General features: G+C 33.5%; 1 protein-coding gene across 2 annotated transcripts in view; it reads left to right on the top strand.

The window, feature by feature from the left end:
• LOC111058369 (cold shock domain-containing protein E1) overlaps positions 1-25,176 on the top strand; it is an 84,845-nt gene that overhangs the window by 6,532 nt on the left and 53,137 nt on the right. For both annotated transcript variants that reach the window (XM_039430582.1, XM_039430583.1), the window contains 4 exons: positions 86-265; positions 592-791; positions 7,540-7,747; positions 18,810-19,039. In XM_039430582.1, the coding sequence (XP_039286516.1) occupies positions 86-265; positions 592-791; positions 7,540-7,747; positions 18,810-19,039 (818 nt within the window). The remainder of the gene's footprint in view (positions 1-85; positions 266-591; positions 792-7,539; positions 7,748-18,809; positions 19,040-25,176) is intronic.

Genomic DNA, 25,176 nt, shown 5'->3' with positions numbered 1-25,176 from the left:
ACTGTATATAGATTTACTTGGGAACATTTTCTGTAGGCTATTATATAATAATATTAAATGTATTCGTTATATCGCTCTTTTTTAGCATTCATACGGATTTATTCAGTGCTGCGACCGACAAGCTCGCCTGTTCTTCCACTTCAGCCAGTTCAGTGGTAAAATTGATCATTTAAAAATTGGTGATCCGGTAGAATTTGAGATGACTTACGACCGCCGAACCGGCAAACCAATTGCAAGCACCGTCACCAAAATAGCACCTGATGTTGTAAGTGTTATTTCATGTCTTTCATTTATTATTTCGTAAATTATAGGCTTAATTTACCTACAATGGTGGTTAAGTGGAAGAGTGTATATTACTGTGCAAACTTTGCCAACTGTCATTCTTCACTTTACTAATCAGCTTCATATTCTGGATTGACAGAAGCCTTTTTTTGAAGAGCAATGTGAATATCTGTTCAAAATCATTAAAATATAGCCTATACCTTTATATCAAATGATTATTTTGCATCCAATTTTAGCGTAATTACAATCGATTTTAATTGAAAAATAATAGTACTACTGAATTGAGTGATGTGGTGAAATGTTGTGAAGGTTTTGAGTGAGGAACGAGTGACTGGGACAGTGACGACGGAGCTACGCAGTGAGGGCTCGGGAGGCGATACCCAGGGCAGGATCAGCTACGAGAATCGCGGAGAGTGCTTCTTCCTGCCCTACAACAAGGACGACGTCGAGGGCAATGTGACGTTGCGTTCTGGTGACAAAGTCAGCTTCCAGATCGCCACCAATCACAGGTCAATTTTGTTCTTTCATTCTCAAGAAAATTAGTGTAGAGTTATTCACTCAGTAGCACTTTCTCCAAATATCACATAATATATTCAAATTTAATTATCTATCTACAAATAAAATCAAGGGATCTCCCATCTTATAGGAAATTAAACAATTCATCAAAATTATTAATCAGTAGACTACAGTAGATGATCTGAAAGTTGAATTTATGAATTCCTATTAGTATAATTATTGATTAATTAAGAAATTAATATAAACAACCGACTTGATAAAAGAGTTGAAGCAACAATGATATTATAATAAGTCTGGCTATTGAAGAACTATGGAGTTGACCCTGAAACTCTTGTCGGTTCAACTTATCAGGATCTATTGCCTCGTTTTATCGATTATACACACATTGCATTTTACTGCAATATTACTATCATTATTCATGTTGGGTTGATCCAAGCGGGTTTAATTGCAGAGTTATTCTCGGGTGATGTGATGATCTATTCAAAATGAATACCTATTTGGTGCAGTCAGTGAAGTGGGTACCCCTTGGAATGCCGACCGCTTATTGCCCAACACCGATATCATACCGTTGTGTGCTATCAAAATATTTTCCAAGTACGCGATTCAATGTCTCAATTTATATTCTGACAAAGCTGCTTGCGTAGCAGCCTAGAGATCCCCGGTTCAAACCCGCTCATCATCAAACGTTTTTGAACAGGCCATTCCCGTGTTATCGGATGGGCACGTTAAATTGTCGGTCCCGGCTGAAGTATGACAGTCGTAAGGCCCATTGACTGCTTAAATTCTTAAATGAATGGGTCGGGATGAAATAGTCCCAAGCAACATTTTCTGGAAAAATGAACTGCGGCTACCATCTGTTAGCCAATATACTAAACTATAAGCTCATAATGCTGTAATATGACTACAGAGTGCTCTGTTGATAAATTATGTTATTGTCCATAACAATTTCAAGTGGAGATTATGGTCAAGACAGTGTCAACCAACAGAGTCACTCACTAAGCAAAATGGCATGCGAAGGAAATCTTGTATTTGGGAGTGATACCGGTGATTCATATGAATTTATACACAATTCTGAAGAAGATTCTGGCTACATCCAACCAGAAAACAATAAAATACCTTATAAAATAGAATTTAAAGTGAGTGATGCTCAGCACTATAACCAAAATAATAATCGTTCAGTGTACAGTTAGGCTATATGTCATGTGTTGTAAACCAAGTTATCATGATATTTCATTGGTTCTATTTCAAGATTTCCTTTTTCTCACTTCAATAAAATAGAATAAGTAGGCTTCATATCATTTCAGTGCAGCTATAAAACAAAAATTGATTTGTGGCTTGGCACTTTACTCTTCCTATAGATTCAAAATTGTTGCTTGTCACTATCTTGACCCGATCTTTTCATTCCTTATAGAGTGAAACCAATAGTCCATGGTATAAGTTTAGAATAACTGTAATTTATTTCACTTGAGTAGAGAAAAATTAGGTAAAGATTTGTTAACAATATGCTTTTTATTTAAATTAATACAGAAACTTCTGAATACAACAGAATGAATTCAAAACAGAATATATTCTGAATGAGTTGGTGGGGAAAATCAAGAGGAAAATCCGAACATTTTCCAGTCAGTGGAAAACGTTTCACGGCATGTGTATCTGAGCATGTGGACGGCATTTTCAGCCAATTATTTGAAGTTGGGCTATGTTTTCCAACCTCTGGTTATTGTATTCTTTTTTCTATGTATTTTTATTTTATTTTCCACACAAACAAAACAGAGATTTTAAAAATAATTAATACCCCAAAAAATATGAATAGTGTTGGTTACGATAACATTCCCATCAACGTTTTAAAGACATGCGATGATGAAATTGCTGAGCCTCTTGCTTTCATTTTGAATAGAGTCTTTCATAGTTGTTTGTTTCCTGCTGCATTGAAAATTGCAAAAGTGATTCCTTTATCCAAGAAGGGTAACAGAACAGACAAAATAATTATAAGCCCATTTCTGTTCTGCCAGTCTTATCCAAGATCTTTGAAAGGAGGATTTATGACAGAATGATTGATTACTAACAAAAATTGATTTTATTGAGTGATTTTCAGAATGGATTTGTTGAAGGTAAATCAACTGTTACAGCAGCAACTAGGTTGATTGAACAAAACTGTTTGTTTTATACATTAATGATTTACTGTCGTCTGTTTCAAATAATTGTGATATTACATTGTATGATGACGACACAACTCGATTACTTCATGGCAATAGTATAGACCAGCTGGAACTGAAAGCTAATTTGTCTTTAAATGAGTTAGTGCAGTTTTATAACTAGTAGTTCTGTGAACAGTAGACCTCACGCAGTATTATCATCCACAAGTACCTGGTTGAAACTACAGTAACTATTCCCAATATGGGTAATATAGTTACTGTAGTTGTAACTATAGACCTTATGGAAATACAGCAATAGACTGGCTTTTCCACACATCTGTGTAATCACTTGTCAGCTGATTTATGATGAATAATTCTAGTCTGATTTTTACTCTAATATTGGCGTATGAAGGAGGCTCCTTTTTCCTTTTATATTATCCTTGAAATGCAAAATTTCCAAAAACCTTGTAAATACGTCGACGCGCAATTAAAAAAGGAACATACCTGTCAAATTTCATGAAAATCTATTACCGCGTTTCGCCGTGAATGCGTAACCTATAAACATTTAAACATTAAGAGAAATGCCAAACCGTCGACTTGAATCTTAGATCTCACTTCGCTCGGTCAATGAATGTGCTCTCTCCGTTAATCCCTAATCCTTGCAGTGCAATTTTATTTAAGAAAAATTTTCCCTGTTGAGCCTTTAGTTATGATAGGGGATAATTTTATTGAAAATAATAATGCTGTGAATTTATTTGGTTTAACTGTAGACGGAAGATTGTCATGGAATGAACATGGTGATGAAGTAGCTGGTAAGATTAGCAAGGGTCTCTTTGTATTAGGTACTTGGCAAACCTGGATTACAATCAATCATGCAAAAATACTTAGAAAGAACTGAAATCGCTCACCTTTCCGTGTATTTATATTTACAGAGTAGTTTTATCTATTGTCAATAAGATTAACTCATTAAAAAATGATTGTAATGTGCATGGGTGGCTCGTTGGAGTAAGTCGTAACGCGCCGTTCTAATAATCAAGAGAACCCGAATTCGAATCTCGACCGGGGCAAACGTTTTTTGACTACAGCACAATCACATAGATACGGCCGTCCCCGTCTTTCGGAGGAGACGATTAGCCGTCGCTCCCGACCACCTGAAAAGTAGTAGTCATCTCTCATTATCATATCTCACTAATTAGGTACGCACAAACCTAAGAGCTATGTGGCATCATCCTCAGTATTATTATTATTATATTCTACTAGTGTCAATGGAGACTCATTTATTGATCACCACAGATTAAGATTATGTGATGAAAGTCCTAGTGTATTTGGTTTAAGACTGTTTGAAAAGTTGCCAAAATGTTTACGTACCTCATCAATAAATTTGCTCAACTTTTAAATTATTATAGTACACTAGCAAGAACCCGTGCTTCGCAAGGATCTACTTCAAAACTTGACAAAATGAAAACTTGACGTAATGAAATTTTGAAGAATTGAGAATAGGCCTATAACCATCCTTGGTTAATTAAGAATCTATAAGCAAAATTTCAAGTTAATTAGTCCAGTAGTTCAGACGTGATGATGCGTCAAACATAATTTTCCTATCCCGTACGTGCATAAGCCAGCTCTTTACTTTATATAATTATTATAGATATAGTTAACGACTGCAAGAGATAGGACTGTGGAACAGAATAGTGGTGAAACTATGATAGCGCCAGAAGTGTCTCAAACACAATAGTAGGTACTACATGAGCTTTTTGAAAGTGATTTGAAAAAATGTTAAAACATTAGAACTGAATCCTTATCATTCTACCTTCATTTAGAGAGGCTTTTGTTTGAGCCGAATGGGAATCTATTTATAAAAAATGAATGTCTGTTTGTGTGTTTGTTTGTTTGTATGTTTGTTTGTTCCCTGTAGACTTGAAAACTACTTGACATAACGGCATGAAACTTTGAGAATATGTTGTGTGAATATTGGGGATGGTTTCTGAACAGAAATTTTAATAGGGGGGCTAATAATAATTATTTATTAATCCATTTTACAGACATATGTTTTCGAAATTTTCGGCCGAGCGGCTACTGAAGAACGAAAAGATGATCATGATTCAAGATCATATTGTGATAATATGATTTAGCATCTAAAGTTACCAGCTGTAATAAACATATCACCCTGTGATAAATTATTATTGTGTACTGGTATTAAAACGGTAGTTTGGAGTTGAAGTGTAGTTGATTGGTACCAGCTGTTGATAATGGTTCCTTAGAAGACCTATACAAATAATTATCACTCCCTTATCATTGAGAAACTGGAAAATGGCTGTGGCGTGATTTCAGTTTGCCGGGGCTTAGCCTTTTAGATATAGGTAGAAGAAGAAGAAGAAAGAAGAAGAAGAATAAGAAGAAGAAGATGAAGAAGAAGAAGAAGAGAAAGAAGGAGTAAGAAGAAGAAAAGAAGAAGAAGAAGAAGATAGATTATTATGTTGCTTTGGCCTGTGATCTGTATAAATGTCCTGTAACAACTAAAGGTGCGTCCACACATGCCGAACCGAACCTCGAACCGCGCAGCAAACCGTGCATTCCTCCGAACATCTTGCCTTTCAACGAACATCAGCATATGTTTCATAATGTTAAAAATCAGCTGTTAATCATTCGCCGTACCGCACTCGGAACCATTCGCCGTGCCGCTTGCCTCTGTTCTAACTGCTTGCCTCACCTCACTCCGAACGCTGAACTTTTCAGCCAATCAGAGCCCTCGATTACAATTCGCCGTGCAGCTCGCTCCACAATATTTTGGCTATCCATCACAAGTGGAAAACATGCGAACATGAATACAGAAGTATGGCAATTTTTTATTTGATTAAATTCATGTTTTGAAGAATTCATTGTTACGAATGATAAATTGATAGGAGCTTATAAATATTTTCTAATTCAAATGAAATAACTTCTGAAAAAAATAATGATTTGATAAATACCAATATTGAATTATTGTTGACCAAGAACTCAGTACATCGACAATTCATTCAACTAATTCTGTATTGATAAAATTATAATCGTTCTCTCTATTGATAATCAATTTCATCAACTAACTGAAAAAAGTACTTCAATTTCCATGAATTTATTAATAGAATTATATAAATCTAAAGTGTAGGTCATATCTAAATTCACAAAGAGTTCGATTCTTGTTAGCAAGATATTCAATGCAGAAATCATTGTTATTTTACTAAAAGATAGGATAAAATGAATAGTTCTCTTTCAGGGGGAGTTTTGACAACCCACAAAACTCATTTTTCATTTGAAGAAATAATATCAAAAAGGTGCATAGGACCTTACTTTTTTGTTCAGCTTGCCAAAATACCCCTCATTTCAATATTAAAATTTTCGACTGACTGTACAGTGTGTCAATCATTCCATCAAGGCGTGAATAATTTTGAAATTTTAATTAAATAAAAATGGTAGAGAATAATTATCATGTAGATATCAACACCTTTATTTAAAGACATATTAACTGCATGCGTTTCCATATTGCCGATACAGCATTGATAAAACTGTAGACGTTTATTTAGCAGTCTCAAAAAACTGTTCTAGCTGAAAAATTAATCATACATGCCACATGTAGGCTTATACATTGCATCAGGAAAACGAAGTTCAAAACTATGGTTTTCCTAAACATATGTTTTTGAGATAATTTCTTTGATGCAGCTGTTTCACATTCACCATTATAAATTATACAGAGTTTGTGAAAATAAGAATATTTATTGATTATCAAAACAATACTATCATTATAATAATGATAATAAATAATTATTAAAACAATACTTCTATTATATCAATAATAATATTATTATTAAACATATTATTCTTATACAGGACAATATTATTGAGGTTGAGTGGAATCAGGTAGAAAGCAATAATAGAACAGATGTTCTTTTTTGAATTTCTATCATATTATTTTATTATTTCCAATGATTAAAACATAATATGTTAGAATATCACATGTCAATAAATAAATATTATCTCATTTCCATATGGCACTCACCTTACCATGTTCATAGCCTTACTTAATAGAATCCTTTTTCATCCTTTGAAACCCTTAGAGGCAAAATATCTCAAAATTCGTTCTTAGTGCGCGTCTAGCATGTTTGAAGAATATTTGTGCAAAGTTTCAAGTCTGTAGGACAATTAGTTTGAGCTGTAGTATGATTTTACATCAAAATTTTCGAAAAATGCCCTCTCCTGGACCCCCCTGTGCTCCTGATCGAAATTTTTCTGCATATATCTAATTTTTTTTGGTAGCTGAACAAAAAAGTTCCTCATGACTTTGCTGTGCAATGAGCGGTTAAAAAGTACAAAATTTTGGGGGGTCGCCAGCTCCCTCAGGGGGGCAAATTTCTGAAAATCCTTCCTTAGTGGATGTTTTCAGGCTACCATAAACAATCGTGCAAAATTTCAAGTTTTTAGGTTCAGTAGTTTGGGCTGTGGTGTGATTTCAGTCTTTCGGGGCTTAGCCTTTTATAAGTATAGCGATGCCTGTATGTGTAGGCTATTGTTTTTGGCTCAATAAAATGAATTTGAAATTTTGAATACAATATCTATGAAAGTTGGTGATTTGTAGAGGTAACCTGGGAGCCAGTCACGTGAGATTGGAGAATCCAGCTCATCCAGTGAAGTACCAGGGCGTGGTGTGCTCAATGAAGGAGTCCTTCGGATTCATTGAGAGAGCCGATGTTGTCAAAGAGATATTCTTTCACTTTTCTGAAACTAGCACCAAGGAAGAACTGCAACTTGGAGACGATGTCGAGTTTATTATTCAAACTAGAAACGTAAGTTATCAAATTTCTTGATAGGATGAATAAATTTATTCGAAGAAATTTTTCCACTGTACTATTTTTTAAATAATTACAAATTCAAATATGAGTTACAATAAAAGGTTCAATTTCATTTGTCAATATCATGAATAAATTTATATGAACAATGAAACATCATTCCACTGTATTGCTTTTAGGCTGTTGAATTCAATTTATTGATTGAATCCAATAAGATATACACTCAAATCATATAAATGCTATATATGATTTATATATAGCTATACAAACATAAATGCTTATGCTAATGCTTAACATAAATGCTATATATATTATTTGTAGCACTTAACAGAAAACACTTTAAAGTTTTATAATATAAATATAAACAGGATACACACGACACGGATAGATTAAAAACACTCAAAAACTTACATTTAAACGAGAATTTTCGGGGAGCTGGGCCCCCTTTGTCAATCAACCAGGAAGTGAAGTGGTGGGATTTGAACATTCTAACGGTCGTGACCACAGAGACGCGATAGAGACGTTGTGCAGACCATAGAGCACAGACGAACGGAGGCGCACTGATTGAAGGAGCACTATGGGATCAGTTGGTGGTCCATGATGGGTTATTTCAAACGGGAGATTTCAAATTTGAGTAGGCTATGGATAGGAAAGGTGTAGATTATGAATTGATAGAAAAGAGGAGATTTAAAATTAGAAATCCGAAATGAAGTAGAATAAAATTAGAAAATGGAATTATAGAATTGAATTGGAATTAAATCTATTTTTATTTCTATTTTAATTTTTATTTTTATTGAAAATTTGTTATATATTTGATAGCTGTGAAAGTTCTTATATATTATGAAATTTATTTCAATTTGATTGGACAGTTGGTGTAGAGTTGATAGTTATGGTACTATAGCTGTCTGTTAAGACCAGGACTGGAAGCAGCTCCGAGCACCCAAATAGAAGCCAATTCTCTCGTCTTGACATCTATGGAGGGAGCTGTGGGAGGGAGAGTGGCAAGGACTTTGATTTTGAAGCATTGGTCAAAGTTCTTGTTGTGCTCAGAGCCATGGGTGGGGATGGGTAGGGAAGTATTATTTTTAAAGGAAGCCCTGTGATTGTTGATCCGGAGGTTTAGGGCAGTGGTGGTTTCACCTATGTAGAAGGCAGGACATAAGTTGCAGGAAAGGAGGTAGATGCAATTTTTGGAGATGCAATTACTGGATTGATGGATTTGATGGGTGTAGTTGGTGATAGGACTGGTAAAGGAAATGGAAGGATCAGTGATAGGGCAGGTTTTACAGCGGGGGCGTTTGCAGGGTAGGGTACCAGGTGGAGTTGGGATTTCATCAGAGGTGAGTGATTGGTTTTTATTAAAAATTCTTTTGAGGTTGGGAGGCTGCTTGTAAATGAGGGTGGGTGGTTGCTGGAAAAGGTGTTTGGTAGAGGGATTGGAGGAGACGACATGGAACAGATCTTTAAGGACAGGCTTGAGGTTTTCGATTCCAGGGAAGTAGGTAGTGCAGAGCTTTGGAGTTTGTGGGATTTGGGAATTTTTGTGGTTGGATTATTGTTTTGGAGGAGATTTGTTTCTGTAACAACCTTTCAGGATAGTTACATTTCAGGAGGGATTGGTGGAGTTTCTTGAGGTACTGGTCAAGGTGGTGGGGATCACTGCAAATTTTTTGGCCACGGATTGAGAGGGAACGTGGGAGGGATCTTTTGATGTGGTAGGGATGGCAACTCTCAAAGTGTAGGAACTGTTGAGTGTGGGTGGATTTGGTAAAAGTATTGGTGGATAAGGCATTGGAGTTGGAAAGGATTACGTTGACATCTAGGAAGTTGATGGAGGATTCAGAGATATTCCAGGTGAAGGAGACAGAGTAGTTGGAGTTGAGTTGATTGAGGAAGTGGGAGAGGGTATCATGTCCATGAGGCCATATGAGGAATATGTCGTCAATGAAACGGAGCCATATCAGGAAGGATAGGGTCTGTTTAGAAAGGAAATCCTGTTCAAGGAGGCCCATGAACAGGTTTGCATAGGATGGTGCCATCATGGTGCCCATGGCTGTACCCTGAGTCTGAAGATAATATTTATCTTCAAACCTGAAGGCATTGCTTGTGAGCACCAGTTTTGCATGGTTTACTAGGAAGGTGGTTGAAGGGGTGGAGGGTGTGGGACGCGAGGAGAGGAAATGCTCAAGGGAGTTTAAGCCTTCAGAATGGGGGATGGATGTGTAGAGGGAGGCCACATCAATGGTAACAAGGAGGAGTTGTTGATCAGTTGGAAGGCCCAGCTCCCCGAAAATTCTCGTTTAAATGTAAGTTTTTAAGTGTTTTTAATCTATCCGTGTCGTGTGTATCCTGTTATAATATATATATATATATATATATATATATATATATATATATATATATATATATATCCGTGTATCAATAAATAAATAAACATACAGTAGGCCACTACATCAATCATATATAATAAAAAGTGTAATTAGTAATTTTTCTTATATTATTTTAAGGTTCCATTATCGGAAAACTCAACACTATAAAATGCCCTTTTCACAAAAAAAAGAAAAGACATCCCGTTTAAAATATCTGCGATTTCTACCCTTGATTACAGATGACAGGTGATGAAAGAGCTTGACTCCCATACAACTCAGCTTCCTCTCAAAAAGCCTTATCCTATGTGAGACAGCAAACAAATTACCCTTGCCTGAAGTATTGTATTAATGAACATGTGAGTTTGTTGAAAACTTTTCTTTATTATCTTTTCTTAGATAATTACTCTTTTATCAAGAGTAGTTGATAAATATAGATGCAAGGCAGTCAAAATACCCTACCCTGAGTCATGAAAGCTCCACTAGATTGGCCAGATTCAAGTCCAGCAAAGCATCTAAAAAGCTTTTTTCTGTATGATGATTTTTTTTTCTAATTTTTTTACTGGCGCTATCTCAGAGTCCAATCAATACCTAAACAAAATATATTAGGGAGTTGATAGTAAAAAGTTTTTCCAGTACCAGGTGGAGGAATTTTGATTATAGTGCGCAATAAGAATATACTTTTTCATATTTTCTATATGTGGCACGAAAGTGAGTCTGCTGTCAAGAAGAAGAATTGCTTTTCAGTTCTTATTCTGTAAGAATCGAATTGCAATAAAGACATATCTCCTGAGTATTATTAAAAACATAGTTTTTCTATTTTGCGTTCAAGTGAAATAATAAAATATTCTATTTCCATAAGGTTTTATGACGTAATTGTCTCACCCTCAACTACTGTAATAGCACTGGAGAGTAGAGTAGAGAAATCGTCAAGCTCTTTCATTAACTAACAAAACTTATCACATTTATTCCAACACAGCATAATTTAAAATGGTTCAAATTAGATATTTATATTCTATTATGCTATTTTATTCTACTATCATCACTCCAGTGTAAAGCAAACTCATGTGGTATTATGCAAACTCTTGATATGGATTCTTATCACTATAATATGGTAAACTGTTTGGCTCTTGGAGTGTGTATTCATCTTATCCTGTTCCGAAGGACTTTTAAAATATCTTGCCGATATCGGATTGGAATTTCGCAGTTAATGATTCAACCGTAGATTATTTTATTATGTAGACACTTTTTCAAGTTATACAATTCTCTTATCCATAATCTCTTCCAATCTTCCATCAATTCATCCAATCTTTATGTAAAATAGTAAGTTGATAAGTTTTTCATGTATTTCAGACGTGATGATGCATCATTTGTGAATTCCCTATCTCGTACATGTGCAAGACAATTTTTTTTCTTTATTATACTATTTATTCATTCATTTATTGTACCAAACACTATGATCATGATATAATTATGACATTGGAGGAAAAACTAGGCTGAGACTGTACTATTTCTCTCCAAAAAATTATGATAAAATGTCAATGTTGCCCAAAGGTTAAGTTATGAAATCGCACTCTGCTTCGTCACTTGATTTTCGGTCCAGGAATAATGATTTGAAAATTTTGATGGTTGACACGTTGATGAATCATAGAATGTATCACAAATTAAATATTGCACTTATTTGAAAAATTTGAATGCAAAATTGCAAACCCACCAACTATTAAGCTGTGTTTTCGGGCAGAAGCAGAATCGATTGCAGCGCACCCAAGCGGGCAGAAACAGTAACACTCAAAGAACTAGTTCTTTGACATGAATTTTGCTTTATGTGTTATGGGTAATGAACTTTTTGGGTTGTCCAAAAGGTAATTCTAGAACGATTATTGGATATTTAATTCAATAAAGTGAATTAATTGCATTTTATAACTCAGATAACTTTTCCACAATTATTAGTTAGGCTACTTCAATATTATGCTAAATTTTATGCTTTATAGGCATGTCAATCATAGAGTTAACTTTTCATTTCCTATGCTTGAAATTCGTAAGGGTAAATTATTTGAAGTAACTAATTGTATTTCATTATTAATAAGATATTATTTTATTAACTAGAAGCATTCCATTATCAATAATATATTATTATAATTATTTTATTAACTAGAATCAATTGCCTTCAGAGTCAATGCATGTTCTTTGAATCACATTGTGTATGCCTACCTACTATGAGTAACGTATTCAACTTCAAAGGCCTATTGAAGCTCTATCGAAAAAAATTAAAATTAAAAAAAGTGCTTTACTTTTGGCATTTTTGGAATCTACGGGTTATATTACACCAAGAGAAATAAATATAGTAAACGTTTTTTAGGCATTTTTTTACTTTCCTTGCCCTATTACCATAGGTAAGGAAAGTATTGCTTTCCGAAAAAAATTAAGGTACCCCAATTTCTAAATTTCTATACGTTTCAAGGTCCCCTGAGTCCAAAAAAATGGGTTTTGGGTATTGGTCTGTATGTGTGTGTGTGTGTGTGTGTGTGTATGAGTGTATGTGCGTCTGTGTACACGATATCTCATCTCCCAATTAACGGAATGACTTGAAATGTGGAACTTAAGGTCCTTACACTATAAGGATCCGACACGAACAATTTCGATCAAATGCAATTCAAGATGGCGGCTAATATGGCGAAAATGTTGTCAAAAACAGGGTTTTTCGCGATTTTCTCGAAAACGGCTCCAACGATTTTGATAAAATTCATACCTAGAAAAGTCATTGATAAGTTCTATCGACTGCCACAAGTCACATATCTGTAAAAATTCCAGGAGCACCGCCCCATCTATGCAAAGTTTGATTTTAGATTCCCAATTATCAGGCTTCAGATACAATTTAAACAAATAAATTTAAGTGGAAAAGATTCAGCATATAAATCTCTACAATTAATGTTCAGTAACATTTTCACCTAAAATTGGAAATAAGCTCGAAATGCGAGAGAATAAGATTATTTAATTGCAAACTGTTGGCAACTGTTGATTCTATTAAATCATTCACTATGAACAGAAAGCTGACTCCGTGTGTCTGGAGCGCTATTGTCCTGTCACCAGCTGTCTCAGATCTTAGAATAGTAGATTTGATATGCGCGGGAACACTAGCGTCAGTTGATCAATTTTCATAACGGCAAGGAAAGTTGTGTGAGTGCGCCACACCAGATTTTTATTTTAGCAGTCCCCTTTTTGATCATTGGATAGGTACGGTCCCGGCTGATATACTTAAATAAGAATCGTGAGGCCCATTGACAGCCTTCAATTCAATATGCCTTCTCAGGCAAGGTTCAATTAGGGACTCCTCACCAGTAAAAGCTATACGAATATTAAAAATTATTATTATAGATTACTGTAACACATATGACATGTACAAAGTGTATTCAAACAGGCGAACTAATTCTAATAATTATTGTTGAGATAACTATATCTTGCTAGAATAAACAGGTTCTGTTATGGTACTTTAAATAACACATAGCCTATTTTAAAATGGATAAATATCTATTAATTATAGAAGGTAACTAGTACCCTTGTGATATTCCAAAATGAAACATGATTAGTTTCGACATTTTCAATAAGGACTCTCTTGACAATGACATAATTAGAAACTGGTCATGCTTATTTTGAATATATTAGGGTAGGCCTACTAGTTATTTTTCATAATTAAACATTAAAGTTGCCCTATTAAAATGAATACTCTATTAGATATTCATTAGAATTAGAGTAGCCATTCAAACTCCTTATTTACTATAATGTTCTAAAAGCTTATCAATTTTAACCTTGGAAATATAGCCTAGAAGGTAGAATTAAAAGTAATTATATTATTTGATGTGGCTTGGAACATAATATTTTCAACTTTTGCTTGAGTTATTTTTCATATTCAAAGAATTATTACCCCTTCAATGCAGTACATAAGTACTATTACTTAATTCTTAATGCAATACATAATTGTGATAGCCTACCCTATTTCATATCCTATTCAAGTCTATTATTTAACTACATGAGTTACCTATAGCATTTGCCAGTCAGCAATGTTGAATAATTTTATTATTTCCCAAAAAACAGAAGCCATACAGAACCAATAAAGTTGTTTATAGGAGTTCGATGCTGTTGGGTTGAATATAGTTTTAAAAGTATAAACCATCAAAACTAATTTTATTAGCTTCATGTCACTTGCTGTTTTCTTCAAAACTACCTGAATTGAAGCAGTTAGCAGGAGCGATCAGAAAAAGAAGATATTATTATGAATAACATGAAATAAGCACATCAAAATTTACTGAAAAAATTAATATATTTCTTAGATTAGTCCATCTCTTTCTTCTGTAGTCTACTACATCATACATGAATCATATCCATGGAATATTATTCATAGTTGATTTTATTTGTCATCCTCTACTTCTGGCTGGTACACCACTAGGCCTGAAATCAAAAAGTTATTGATAATTATTTATTGTTCATTATAAAAAAAACGTTGCAAAGTTAATTCTGTTTGTAATCTGTATAAGTTTTTAATTATATTTCTTGGCAAGGAAAACCCCCCCAATAATGAAAAAGTAATATTTTATGAGAAATTCCAATAAATTCCAACAATCAGTTGAATTATTATTTGCATCAATCTCCATACACGAAATTTGGGATTAATCAGTGTGCCCCAAGGTCAAAAAAACTTGTTGGTGAACAACATATTCTTGGATACCATGAACAATTCATTCATTTCTGTGGTCAGTAGGCCTACTTCTCGACCGTTTGGTTTACTAAACTCTTCCAAAATGTACTGCATAAAGTAATTATTGGCTCTATATTCAGAGAAACAAGTTTAATTAAACAAATGGAAATATAATCAATTAATTGCTTAATCTGAAATGATAATTATCTACAACATTATAAGTAGAACTAAGTGATTTGAAAATAAATACCAAACTGTAAATACATAGATATCAAAATAATGCAGGTATTTCATCCATGAATTCAATCAAAAATTCAAAAATGTGGAATCACTGTCATTAAAGCTATTATTCAGTGTTTTCTACCAGCACTTGCTGAGTGAATTTTTGAAGTCATCTATTCATAGTTCTAATGTATGGTCATTCATAAAGTTCAACATTCACTCAAGATCAAGATGGACAGTTCAGAAGATTGTTTTAAAAACAATGTATTCACTTATCATTCAGGGAATAGAGCTGTTCATAATATTTGGGATTCCTTCCATAAAGAAATAATTTATGTAACAAAATCTAATAATGTGATAACATCAAATTATTTATTTAATGTTATCACATTATTAGATTCTGTTACATAAATTATTTCTTTATGGAAGGAATCCCAAATATTATGAACAGCTCTATTCCCTGAATGATAAGTGAATACATTGTTTTTTAAACACTCTTCTCAACTGTCCATCTTGATCTCATGTGGTTTCACGTTGTTCCGAAATATTGTATACTGTAAGCTATTAATGATTTCAAAATTCAGTCAGTTTTTCAATTATTTTAGTCACATACCATAGTTATGTCTTACTATTTGAATATCTAACATCAAATCGATAATAAAACATCGAAGTGGATAAACTTTTTGAAAAAATGGAAAACTGTATAAAATGACATCGCCTATATAAAGTTTAAAAAATGAGTGGAATTTTATCTCACCTAACTTACTTATTCTAACTATGGGTTCCAAAGAATTTTTCCATCCTGGTTAACAAAAAAGAATTCATATGCATTTCCTTTTGAGCACATTCTCTTCAATATTTTGTTTGTAAATGGTACCTGAAAAAAGAAACATATTTAATCTTTCAACATATATCCATTTTGGAGATAAAGTGAAGTTAATCATCAATGATAATACATAGTTTGGACTTTGAATAAATTAGAAGTGAACTGGGCCTCAATAAACTATTTACATTAGATGAACTATACATACTATAAGTATATTAGCCTACTTACATTCCTAGCACATAACAGAAAACACTTTAAAGTTTTATAATATAAATTAAAACAGGAGACACACGACATAGCTCAAAAACACTGAAAAACTTACATTACACTCTCTGCTCGGTCGAGAAAAAGGACACAGTTCCTCGAAAATTTCCGATTATAATGTAAGTTTTTCAGTGTTTTTAATCCGTCTATGTTGTGTGTCTCCTGTTTTGATTTATACTATTTACATTGATATACCTGGCATCACGCAATATAACGATCAATAGAGCATGAACAAGTTTTTCAAATACATTACTATTTTAGTTTTAAATGAGTTTGGTAGCAATGGTCAACCAGAAAAATAGTACCTATTTTATCTTTTTGCAATGGCAGTCTTTCAATATTCAATTACACTGACCCTGATAAAGTTATTACTATAACAATCTATGTAATTTTGTTTCCAAGTGAATTTAAATCAATTAAAAGAAGATTAATTCATAGATAGGTACCAGAGACAAAGTAAATGTTCTAATAGTCAGGTTAGTTTTGTTATTGTATTGATAAACTATGGGTTTACAATATTTTGAGGTGCAACAAGGATAATGGAAGTTTAGGACTTAGAATGTAATGAAATACTTCAAAGTCAAATGATGATGTTATTTTCAATAAATCTGTTTGTGAAAACTACTAGCTGCATTATAAAAAATATATTTTGTGATTAAGCCAACTCAATAAAAGTGTAAAAGATTGTTAGCATGAAATGCTATCTTATCTTATCATGAAATGCAAAATGTTATCTTGGTTGAATAATGTTTTGAATCTGATCATTTAATTTAAATCTAATCAATCAAGCTTGAATGAGTTTAAATCTAAATAGTTGATAAGATTTCTCTCTTCCTTGTGATAATTCTCTACCATACACAAACTGGCTAGTCTAAGCTTTACATTATTATTAAATACTAGAAATTATACTTTAAATAAATAAACTTTCGTCAACTTCTAACTTCTTGAAAAATAAAAAAGATAGCAATTTAGACCTAAAGACTAGGTTATTAAAGGCCTACTACAGTAGGCTACCTGAATAAAAATCTGGTGTGGCACACTCACACAACTTTCCTTGCCGTTATGAAAATTGATCAACTGACGCTAGTGTTCCCGCGCATATCAAATGTACTATTTCAAGATCTGAGACCGCTGGTGACAGGACAATAGCGCTGCAGACACACGAAGTCTGCTATCTCTTCATAGTGAATATAATAGAATCAACAGTAGCCAACAGTTTGCAATTGAATAATCTTTCTCTCGCATTTCGAGCTTATTTTCAATTTCAGGTGAAAATGTTACTGAACATTAATTGTAGAGATTTATATGCTGAATCTTTTCCACTTAAATTTATTTTTTTAAATTGTATCTGAAGCCTGATAATTGGGAATCTAAAATCAAACTTTGCATAGATGGGGCGGTGCTCCTGGATTTTTTACAGATATGTGACTTGTGGCAGTCGATAGAACTTATCAATGACTTTTCTAGGTATGAATTCCATCAAAATCGTTGGATCCGTTCTCGAGAAAATCGCGAAAAACCCTGTTTTTGACAACATTTTCGCCATTTTAGCCGCCATCTTGAATTGCATTTCATCGAAATTGTTCGTGTCGGATCCTTACAGTGTAAGGACCTTAAGTTCCAAATTTCAAGTCATTCCGTTAATTGGGAGATGAGATATCGTGTACACAGACGCACATACACACACACACACACACACACACACACACACACACACACACACACACACTCACACACACCAATACCCAAAAACCACTTTTTTGGACTCAGGGGACCTTGAAACGTATAGAAATTTAGAAATAGGGGTACATTAATTTTTTTCGGAAAGCAATAGCCTACTTTCCTCACCTATGGTAATAGGGCAAGGAAAGTAAAAACTGTAAACATGCTGGTAGGCTACTTATAAAAATTATATCAAATTGTGTACGGTAGATCTAGCCTACTCTATTATGACAAATTTAAGTCTACTTGAATCCTCTATCTCATCAGCAATTTTTAACCATATACTATTTTTCAAATAGGTAATTCGTTGTGCAGGTCTGGAAAGTACAAAACTTTGAACTGTCGCATTTATAATGAATTTCACGCCTTTCTGTTGTAAATCCATTTTCAATTTCTCTTGTAAAAATTAAAAGAATAAAGAAACCAATGGAACTATTTTATACCTCAATTTTCTACTGCAAATTAATTTCACAGTATAATAGTAGCAATCCGAAATCTGACAACCAACAGCAAAATAATATCAATACAAACCATCCAACAATCAAAGATTGAGGTTAAAAAGAACATGGCGTCTGATCCAGAGAAAGATTATTCTGCCGGTGTCACGTGATCAGAGCAGAAAAATAATTCGAAGCTGTCTGTTTCCGTCGACAGAATCCCGAAATTAGTTCTTTTTCTACAAAACGTTTCAGGAGCAGTGATCGGTCGAAGCAAAATAGCATTGTGTTGATAAGAACGGCAGAATGAACGACAGTTCGTCTCTGATTTGAACAGTTCTTTTTTTTCTGCTCAACTTTCTGCCGATGGGTGAACACTCCCATAAGAACCAATGTTAATTTAAAGTGAATTCTGTCGTCTGCCCGTTACGAAAACACGGCTTTAGTAAGCTACAGCTGATGAAATGTTGATTATAGATAATTTTGTTCCAAAAAAGAAACTATTGATTTTGATTTGACTTTGTTTCAGGGAAAAGAAGTGGCTTGCAATATTATCAAGCTTCCACAAGGATCAGTGGTGTTTGAGGACGTGGCCAACGATATAGTGAAAGGCCAGGTGCTGAAACCGCTGGAGAGGGGCAATCAGGCCAGACACCAGAACGATCCTCTGCCGGGAAAAATACGCTACCGAGCGCCCGATCACTCCGAAAAGGAAATATCGTTTGGAGACAAGGACCAAAGGGGAGATTTCACATTGAAGTGAGTGTTTTTTACCATATCGACTGTTCATTTCATTTTCCTCCCATGGACATAACCAGGGATATTATGAAGTGAATATATAACATTCGAGTCGATCGAGAAAACCTCGATTGATCATCACAATAGAATTCATTCACTGAAATGAAAAATAAAAGAATGCGTTAATAATCAAGATGTGAGTTCAAGTGTTTATGAAGTGAACATTAAACTTTCAGATAATGTTTTGATGTTCATCAGCCGACTCCATCTACACCTTTTCCAACTGTATTTGAGAAAGTATCAATTGTAATTGAGAATAGTCATTTGTATTTGAGAAGTCATCACTTGTAATAATTGAGAATAGTGAATTTTATTTGAGAAAGTATAGTACATAGAAAAATAATTCTCATTAATCATTCGTAAACAGTACAGGGAAAATACTTTCACCATTGAAAATATCAATTTTTCCCCATGCAAAGCCTATAATAGTAATTGGAATACTGTGTACATAGTACAGTATCCTTTCCTGCTCAAATCAAACCAGCACTGTAGGCTACAGAAGAGTCACGACATGTCAATTGGAAAATTTTCTCATTTTCAATTGCTATCTTCTCATTTACATTTGACGATTTCTCAAATACAATTCACTATTCTCAATTACATGTGATGACTTCCAAAATACAATTGACTATTCTCATCTACATTTGACATTATCTCAATTACAAGTGACTATTCTCAAATACAATTGATACTTTCTCGAATTAACTTGATACTTTCTCAAATAAAATTGGAAAAGGTGTAGTACAAGAAACAATCTATCAACAAGAACTATAAAAAATATTTGAAGAAATTAACGACAAAAGTAAGAATGTGAAGAAACTATAAAAAATATTTGAAGAAATGAATGACGAAAGTAAGAAAGTGTGGTTAACTGTCTTCCCAAAGTTAACCACGTTCACTATAATCTTAATTTGAACTTGAACGTTTTATTTATCATTAGGTCAGAATAATAATCCAGTTTACTACTCATAATTGGTCACAAACACAAACTATTATAATATATTACGATAATAAACATACATTATTCACAATTAACACAAACTAAACAATAATAATAGACTTCTCATCTGTCTAACATTTCGCCCATGTGAGCGGCTATTTTGTTTGAATGTTATGGTCTGTATGTCTTGTAGGTCTTGAGTACATCATTATACAACAGCATAAATACAATATACATGGTCTTTCTAAATGATGGACCCATTTTCAAAAATTGGTATTTATTAAAGTAAAAATGCAAAAAGGACAATCTTTATACCAATGGAAAGAGAAATTTTTAAAGTTTTTTCAATACTTTACAAATGTTCAATATGGTCTCCGGCTGCTGCACGATCTGCTGCGTAACCGTATCACTGCTGCTGAGCACTCAATAATACGCTTTCTCGCGTGTAGGACGAGTTTGGCTACAGCGTGGATGTTTGCTGTGCAACAGCCGGAGGCCACATTGAACACTTGTAAGGTATTAAAAAAAAACTTTGAAATTTTCTCTTTCCATTGGTATTAAGTTTGTCCATTCTGCATTCTTACTTTAATAAATACCACTTTTTGAAAATGGGTCCATCATTTAGAAAGATCCTGTATATTTGAAGCTAATTTAGTGTAAGTATGAGCAACTCGAACTATTGGCTTCAAATAATTCAACACAAAGCAATATTCAGTTGGTGCAAGCATAAGTACAATAATTAGCTTTAAGTTTGATAAATTACATAACAAGTTACTTTCTATTCTCAAAGAAAAAAACCATAATGATATTACATTAGAATAAGACATTCATAGGAGGATCCTCTTATAGGCAATTTCTGGAAGTTATATTTGGGTAAAACCTATCTGAATGGCGGCATGCAACAGTCAAGGGAGAACAATGCTAAGCTGCGAGACCCTTTGGCTGGTAGATTGAGCATATTTCTGATCCTTGTGCAATGAAGCGTTTGCTCCCATCCGGTTATATTTAGTGACTATTCCACACTTGGAATTTTACTCGGGGATTTCCATTTTTGTGGTCTGTAGAGGTCCATCGAAGTTAATGTCCAACTATTAGACGGTCTATAGCCTCTAAACTCTGTAGTTCTTGGTGCAACATAGAGTTCCTGAAAAGCTTATCAAGATGCGACAAATATCTAAACCCTGAAGGCATATACAGTTATTATTTATGTTTTTTTCCAATTGCGAAGCAAAGGATATGCCCGCCTTGTGATAAAAATCTAACTCTGCAAGCAATTGGTGAGTTACAGGCAATAAAATAATGATAGTATTTAAGGAATTTACAACTCGTATTAGATTATCCAGAGATATGCAAATTGTTCCAAAATTTTCAATTCACACAAAACACAAATGAGCACATCACACAAAAAATAAATAATTGAGCTCATTTCAAATTCAAATTCAAATTTATTCCACAAAAACGTACACAATACAAAATCAAAATACAAGTTCTCAAAAGCAAAATAACATAGTTATTAATAAACATATTACACTGTATTATTTATTTTACATAGTGGATTTCCACTGGGAAAAGTATAACTTGTCCGCCAGTAGGAGTAGCAATAATTACATTATAACTAATGTAAAAGAAAAGGCATTACAGAACTCAAGAATTTAGATCATAATTCCAAAAATAAGATGTCTAACTATTAGGGGAAAATATCTAGCCTATTATTACGTTGATATTAAACTAATAAGATTGAATTATCCAGTTTTTAACGGTTGGTGGGATATATTTAATCACTTTTTGATTGGTGAGATCATTTGGGATATTATTTATAATTTTTGGAGCAATATAAATGAGCTGTTTTCGAATTAGTGTGAAGTCTGAAACGTAACATTCAAATTTATTTTCATTGTATCTGGTTCTATGTGCTTCATTATTTATTTTTGGAAAGTTATTTCTATATCTATTGAAGTATTTAAAGATGCTAAGTACTTATAGCTGGCGGATGGTCATGACTTTCAGATCATTAAAAGCATTTATCGAGGCGTATAGTAAGGGTCGATTTAAAATAGTCTTTATTATCATTTTTTGAACGGTGAATAGAGATGAAAGGTGAGAATTGAAAGTACCTCCCCAAATTACTAATCCGTATTGCAGTAGTGATTGAACTATTGCGAAGTAAATCATTCTCATTTTAGATACATTCAGTACAGACCTCAATTTATATAATTTGTAAGTTATAAATTTCAATCTATTGCAGATGTAATCAATATGCCTCTTCCACTTGAAGCCCTCCTCGATTATAACACCTAAATATTTCAAGTGGCTGGTTTTCTCAATCTCGGGACAATTACATTCGTCGTGATCATCACTTACATTACAATTTAAATGCAATTTAAGTTGGCAGTGAGTTACCTCATGACCTGTAATACTCCTAGAAAATGCAATGTATTTAGTTTTAATATTTAGGCTAAGGGAGTTTACGTCTAGCCATCTCTTAAGTGTGGAGATGCCTCTAGAGGCATTTCTATAAACGTCTCGCCAAGTTCCATCCCCAAACAACAGTACCGTGTCATCCGCAAAAGAATAAACTTCACCACCATTGAGGTCTAACTTTAGTATATCATTTACATATACCAAGAACAAAATTGGGGAGAGTACTGTCCCTTGGGGTAGGCCGTAACCAGTAAGTGGAATCTCACTAACACTGCTATTAAGTGATAAAACTTGTTTTCTATGTGAGAGGTAGCTTTCGAATAGTTTCAATGGGATTCCTCTAATACCTACCCTATCTAGCTTGATAACTATGACTAAGAATTTAGTAACTTGATTCTTGATTAGTTTTTCCATTCTTTTGGACAGGGAGCTCAGTAAACTGATTGGTCAATAATTTTCTGCCTGACTTCTATCGCTTGATTTAAATAAAGGTTTTATCTTAGCTACTTTGAACAAATATGGAAAAATCCCTTTCTCGAAACATTTATTTATAATAAAAGTGAGTGGGAAAGCAATGTGATAAGCAATTTTCTTTAAAGTTGAACTATTAATACCGTCAATACCTGGACTCGTATTATTTTTTAGGTTTGATATAGCATTTATCACGTCTATCTGATTAACTGGGTTTAAGAAGAACGAATTCGGTAGCCTGGAGTTGTCTTTCTTATAATTAAATTGGAATGCGGCTTGATTGTTATATTTTGGTATTTTATTTGCATATTTTTCACCAACACTACTGAAATAAGAATTTAATTCATGAGCACTCAATTTTATGTCATCTCTTTCATCCCTACCCTTATCAATAAGTTCGTTAATGTATGACCATAGTTTTTTGACGTTACTCCCACATTGACCTATTTTATGTCTATAGTAATCATCTTTAGTTCGACTGATCAAAGTACTCAGTAGGTTCCCTAAAGGCTTTAAATTCATTCTTCAAGCCAATGTTTGAAGGTTCTTTTTTTAATTGTTTAGCCATCCTGTCTCTTCTATTGATAGATTCAATCAACCCTTGTGTAATCCATGGCTTTAATTGTCTTTTTTATGTTTTAATTTTATTTCCATTGAAGATAGGTGTATATAGGCTAATATGTCAACTTATTTATAAATGTTGCAACCATTAGGTTCAGTGTATTATTATCATGAACATGAGTGTTAAGGAATTCCCATTTTTCATTCTGTAAATATGATATAAGTTTTTCAAAATTTGTTTTAAAGATTTTATTAATTTGCAGGGTTGACGGTCGAGATACAGTACCAATTAATTATATTCGTGTGTAACGTGGTTACATAATGATCGGTTATATTCATTTTAAAAATATTAGCTATTTTTGGTTGTATGGAATTATGTGTGTCTTTATAGAAAATATGATCTATGCAAGATTGTTTATTATCTATTACTCTAGTTGGTTTGTTTATCAATATTCAGATACTGCAGAGAATAACGATCAGTGTTCAAGAGATCGATATTTATGTCACCCACAAAAACAATGTTACGATTAGATGGCAAAGAATTCGGATAATCATTCAAGTTAGAGATAAAGTTATCGGTATTGCTATTCGGAGACCTGTATACTGCAATCACCTGTAAGCTTAGATCTTTTCCTAACTCGATTAATACACTTGCAGCATTAGCATCTATCAATTCACAGTCAATTACAGTAAAACTATAATTTTTGCTAATGTACATGCACAAGCTATCACACTTGTTTAATTTGTTAGGAATATTTAACAGATTATAACCGTCAATATAAAAATCAATAGGTTTATCTCCAGAGTACCAAGTTTCTGTTAGAATTATTATTTCAAAAGATAATTTAAAATTATTAATACACACCAGTAATTCATTAAAGTTCTTAAAAACACTACGAATATTCATATGAAAAAGATTTAATTAATTATCGGAATTATTTATGCTCATAGATTTCAAATTATAATTTAAATAATCCTCAACCTCATCTGTCGCGAATACATCACTTCTCAAAACATCACATAGTTCATTAAAATTACTCATTGAACATTAAAAACTGAACTATAAACAGACTCGACTATTAATTTATTTGTTTTAGAATTTTTCAAACCAGACTGAACATAACAATGAATTATATTATTTTTTATTGTTGATAATCTCAAGATCCACTCACCCGTGCTATGAAAATGTAAAATTTTCCCACTATTAAAATCCATTCTATTGTTTATAAAAAGCGTTTTAATTTGATTCATTCTGCACTTTATCACCACCCCTATCCTTATGAATTTGCGAGTTCTGAGCGAGAAAAAGTTTCAATTGATCAGCCGATTTCAGTTCAATAACAGGTTTTCGTTCACCACGTCTCATTAGAATTTTGCCGTCCTTTACCCAGATAAATTTTAAATGATTGTTCTTGTGTGCCTCCCTAGCCAACGCAAATAGCTTTCTCCTAGCCGGCGACAGACTCTCGTTTATGTAGATGGGTTTGTCGGTGTTGGCGCCCATGTGTCTCGTTGAGAAGTCTCGCTTCACGCGCCTCTCCTGTATTATTGCGCTCTTGTGGCCTCTCCTCACGAATTTAAAAAAGTAGTTAGTTTTATCATTATGGAACACAATTATTTTGAATGAGCCAGCTCTAATATCAAAGGACAATAATAGAGTAACTATACTAGACTTCTGTGTGTGATGTATAAGTCAGGCGAGCTG

The sequence above is a fragment of the Nilaparvata lugens genome, chromosome 6 (assembly GCF_014356525.2).
Source record: "Nilaparvata lugens isolate BPH chromosome 6, ASM1435652v1, whole genome shotgun sequence".
In the NCBI taxonomy this organism is placed as follows: domain Eukaryota; kingdom Metazoa; phylum Arthropoda; class Insecta; order Hemiptera; family Delphacidae; genus Nilaparvata; species Nilaparvata lugens.
This window is presented reverse-complemented; position numbering and strand designations above follow the sequence as displayed.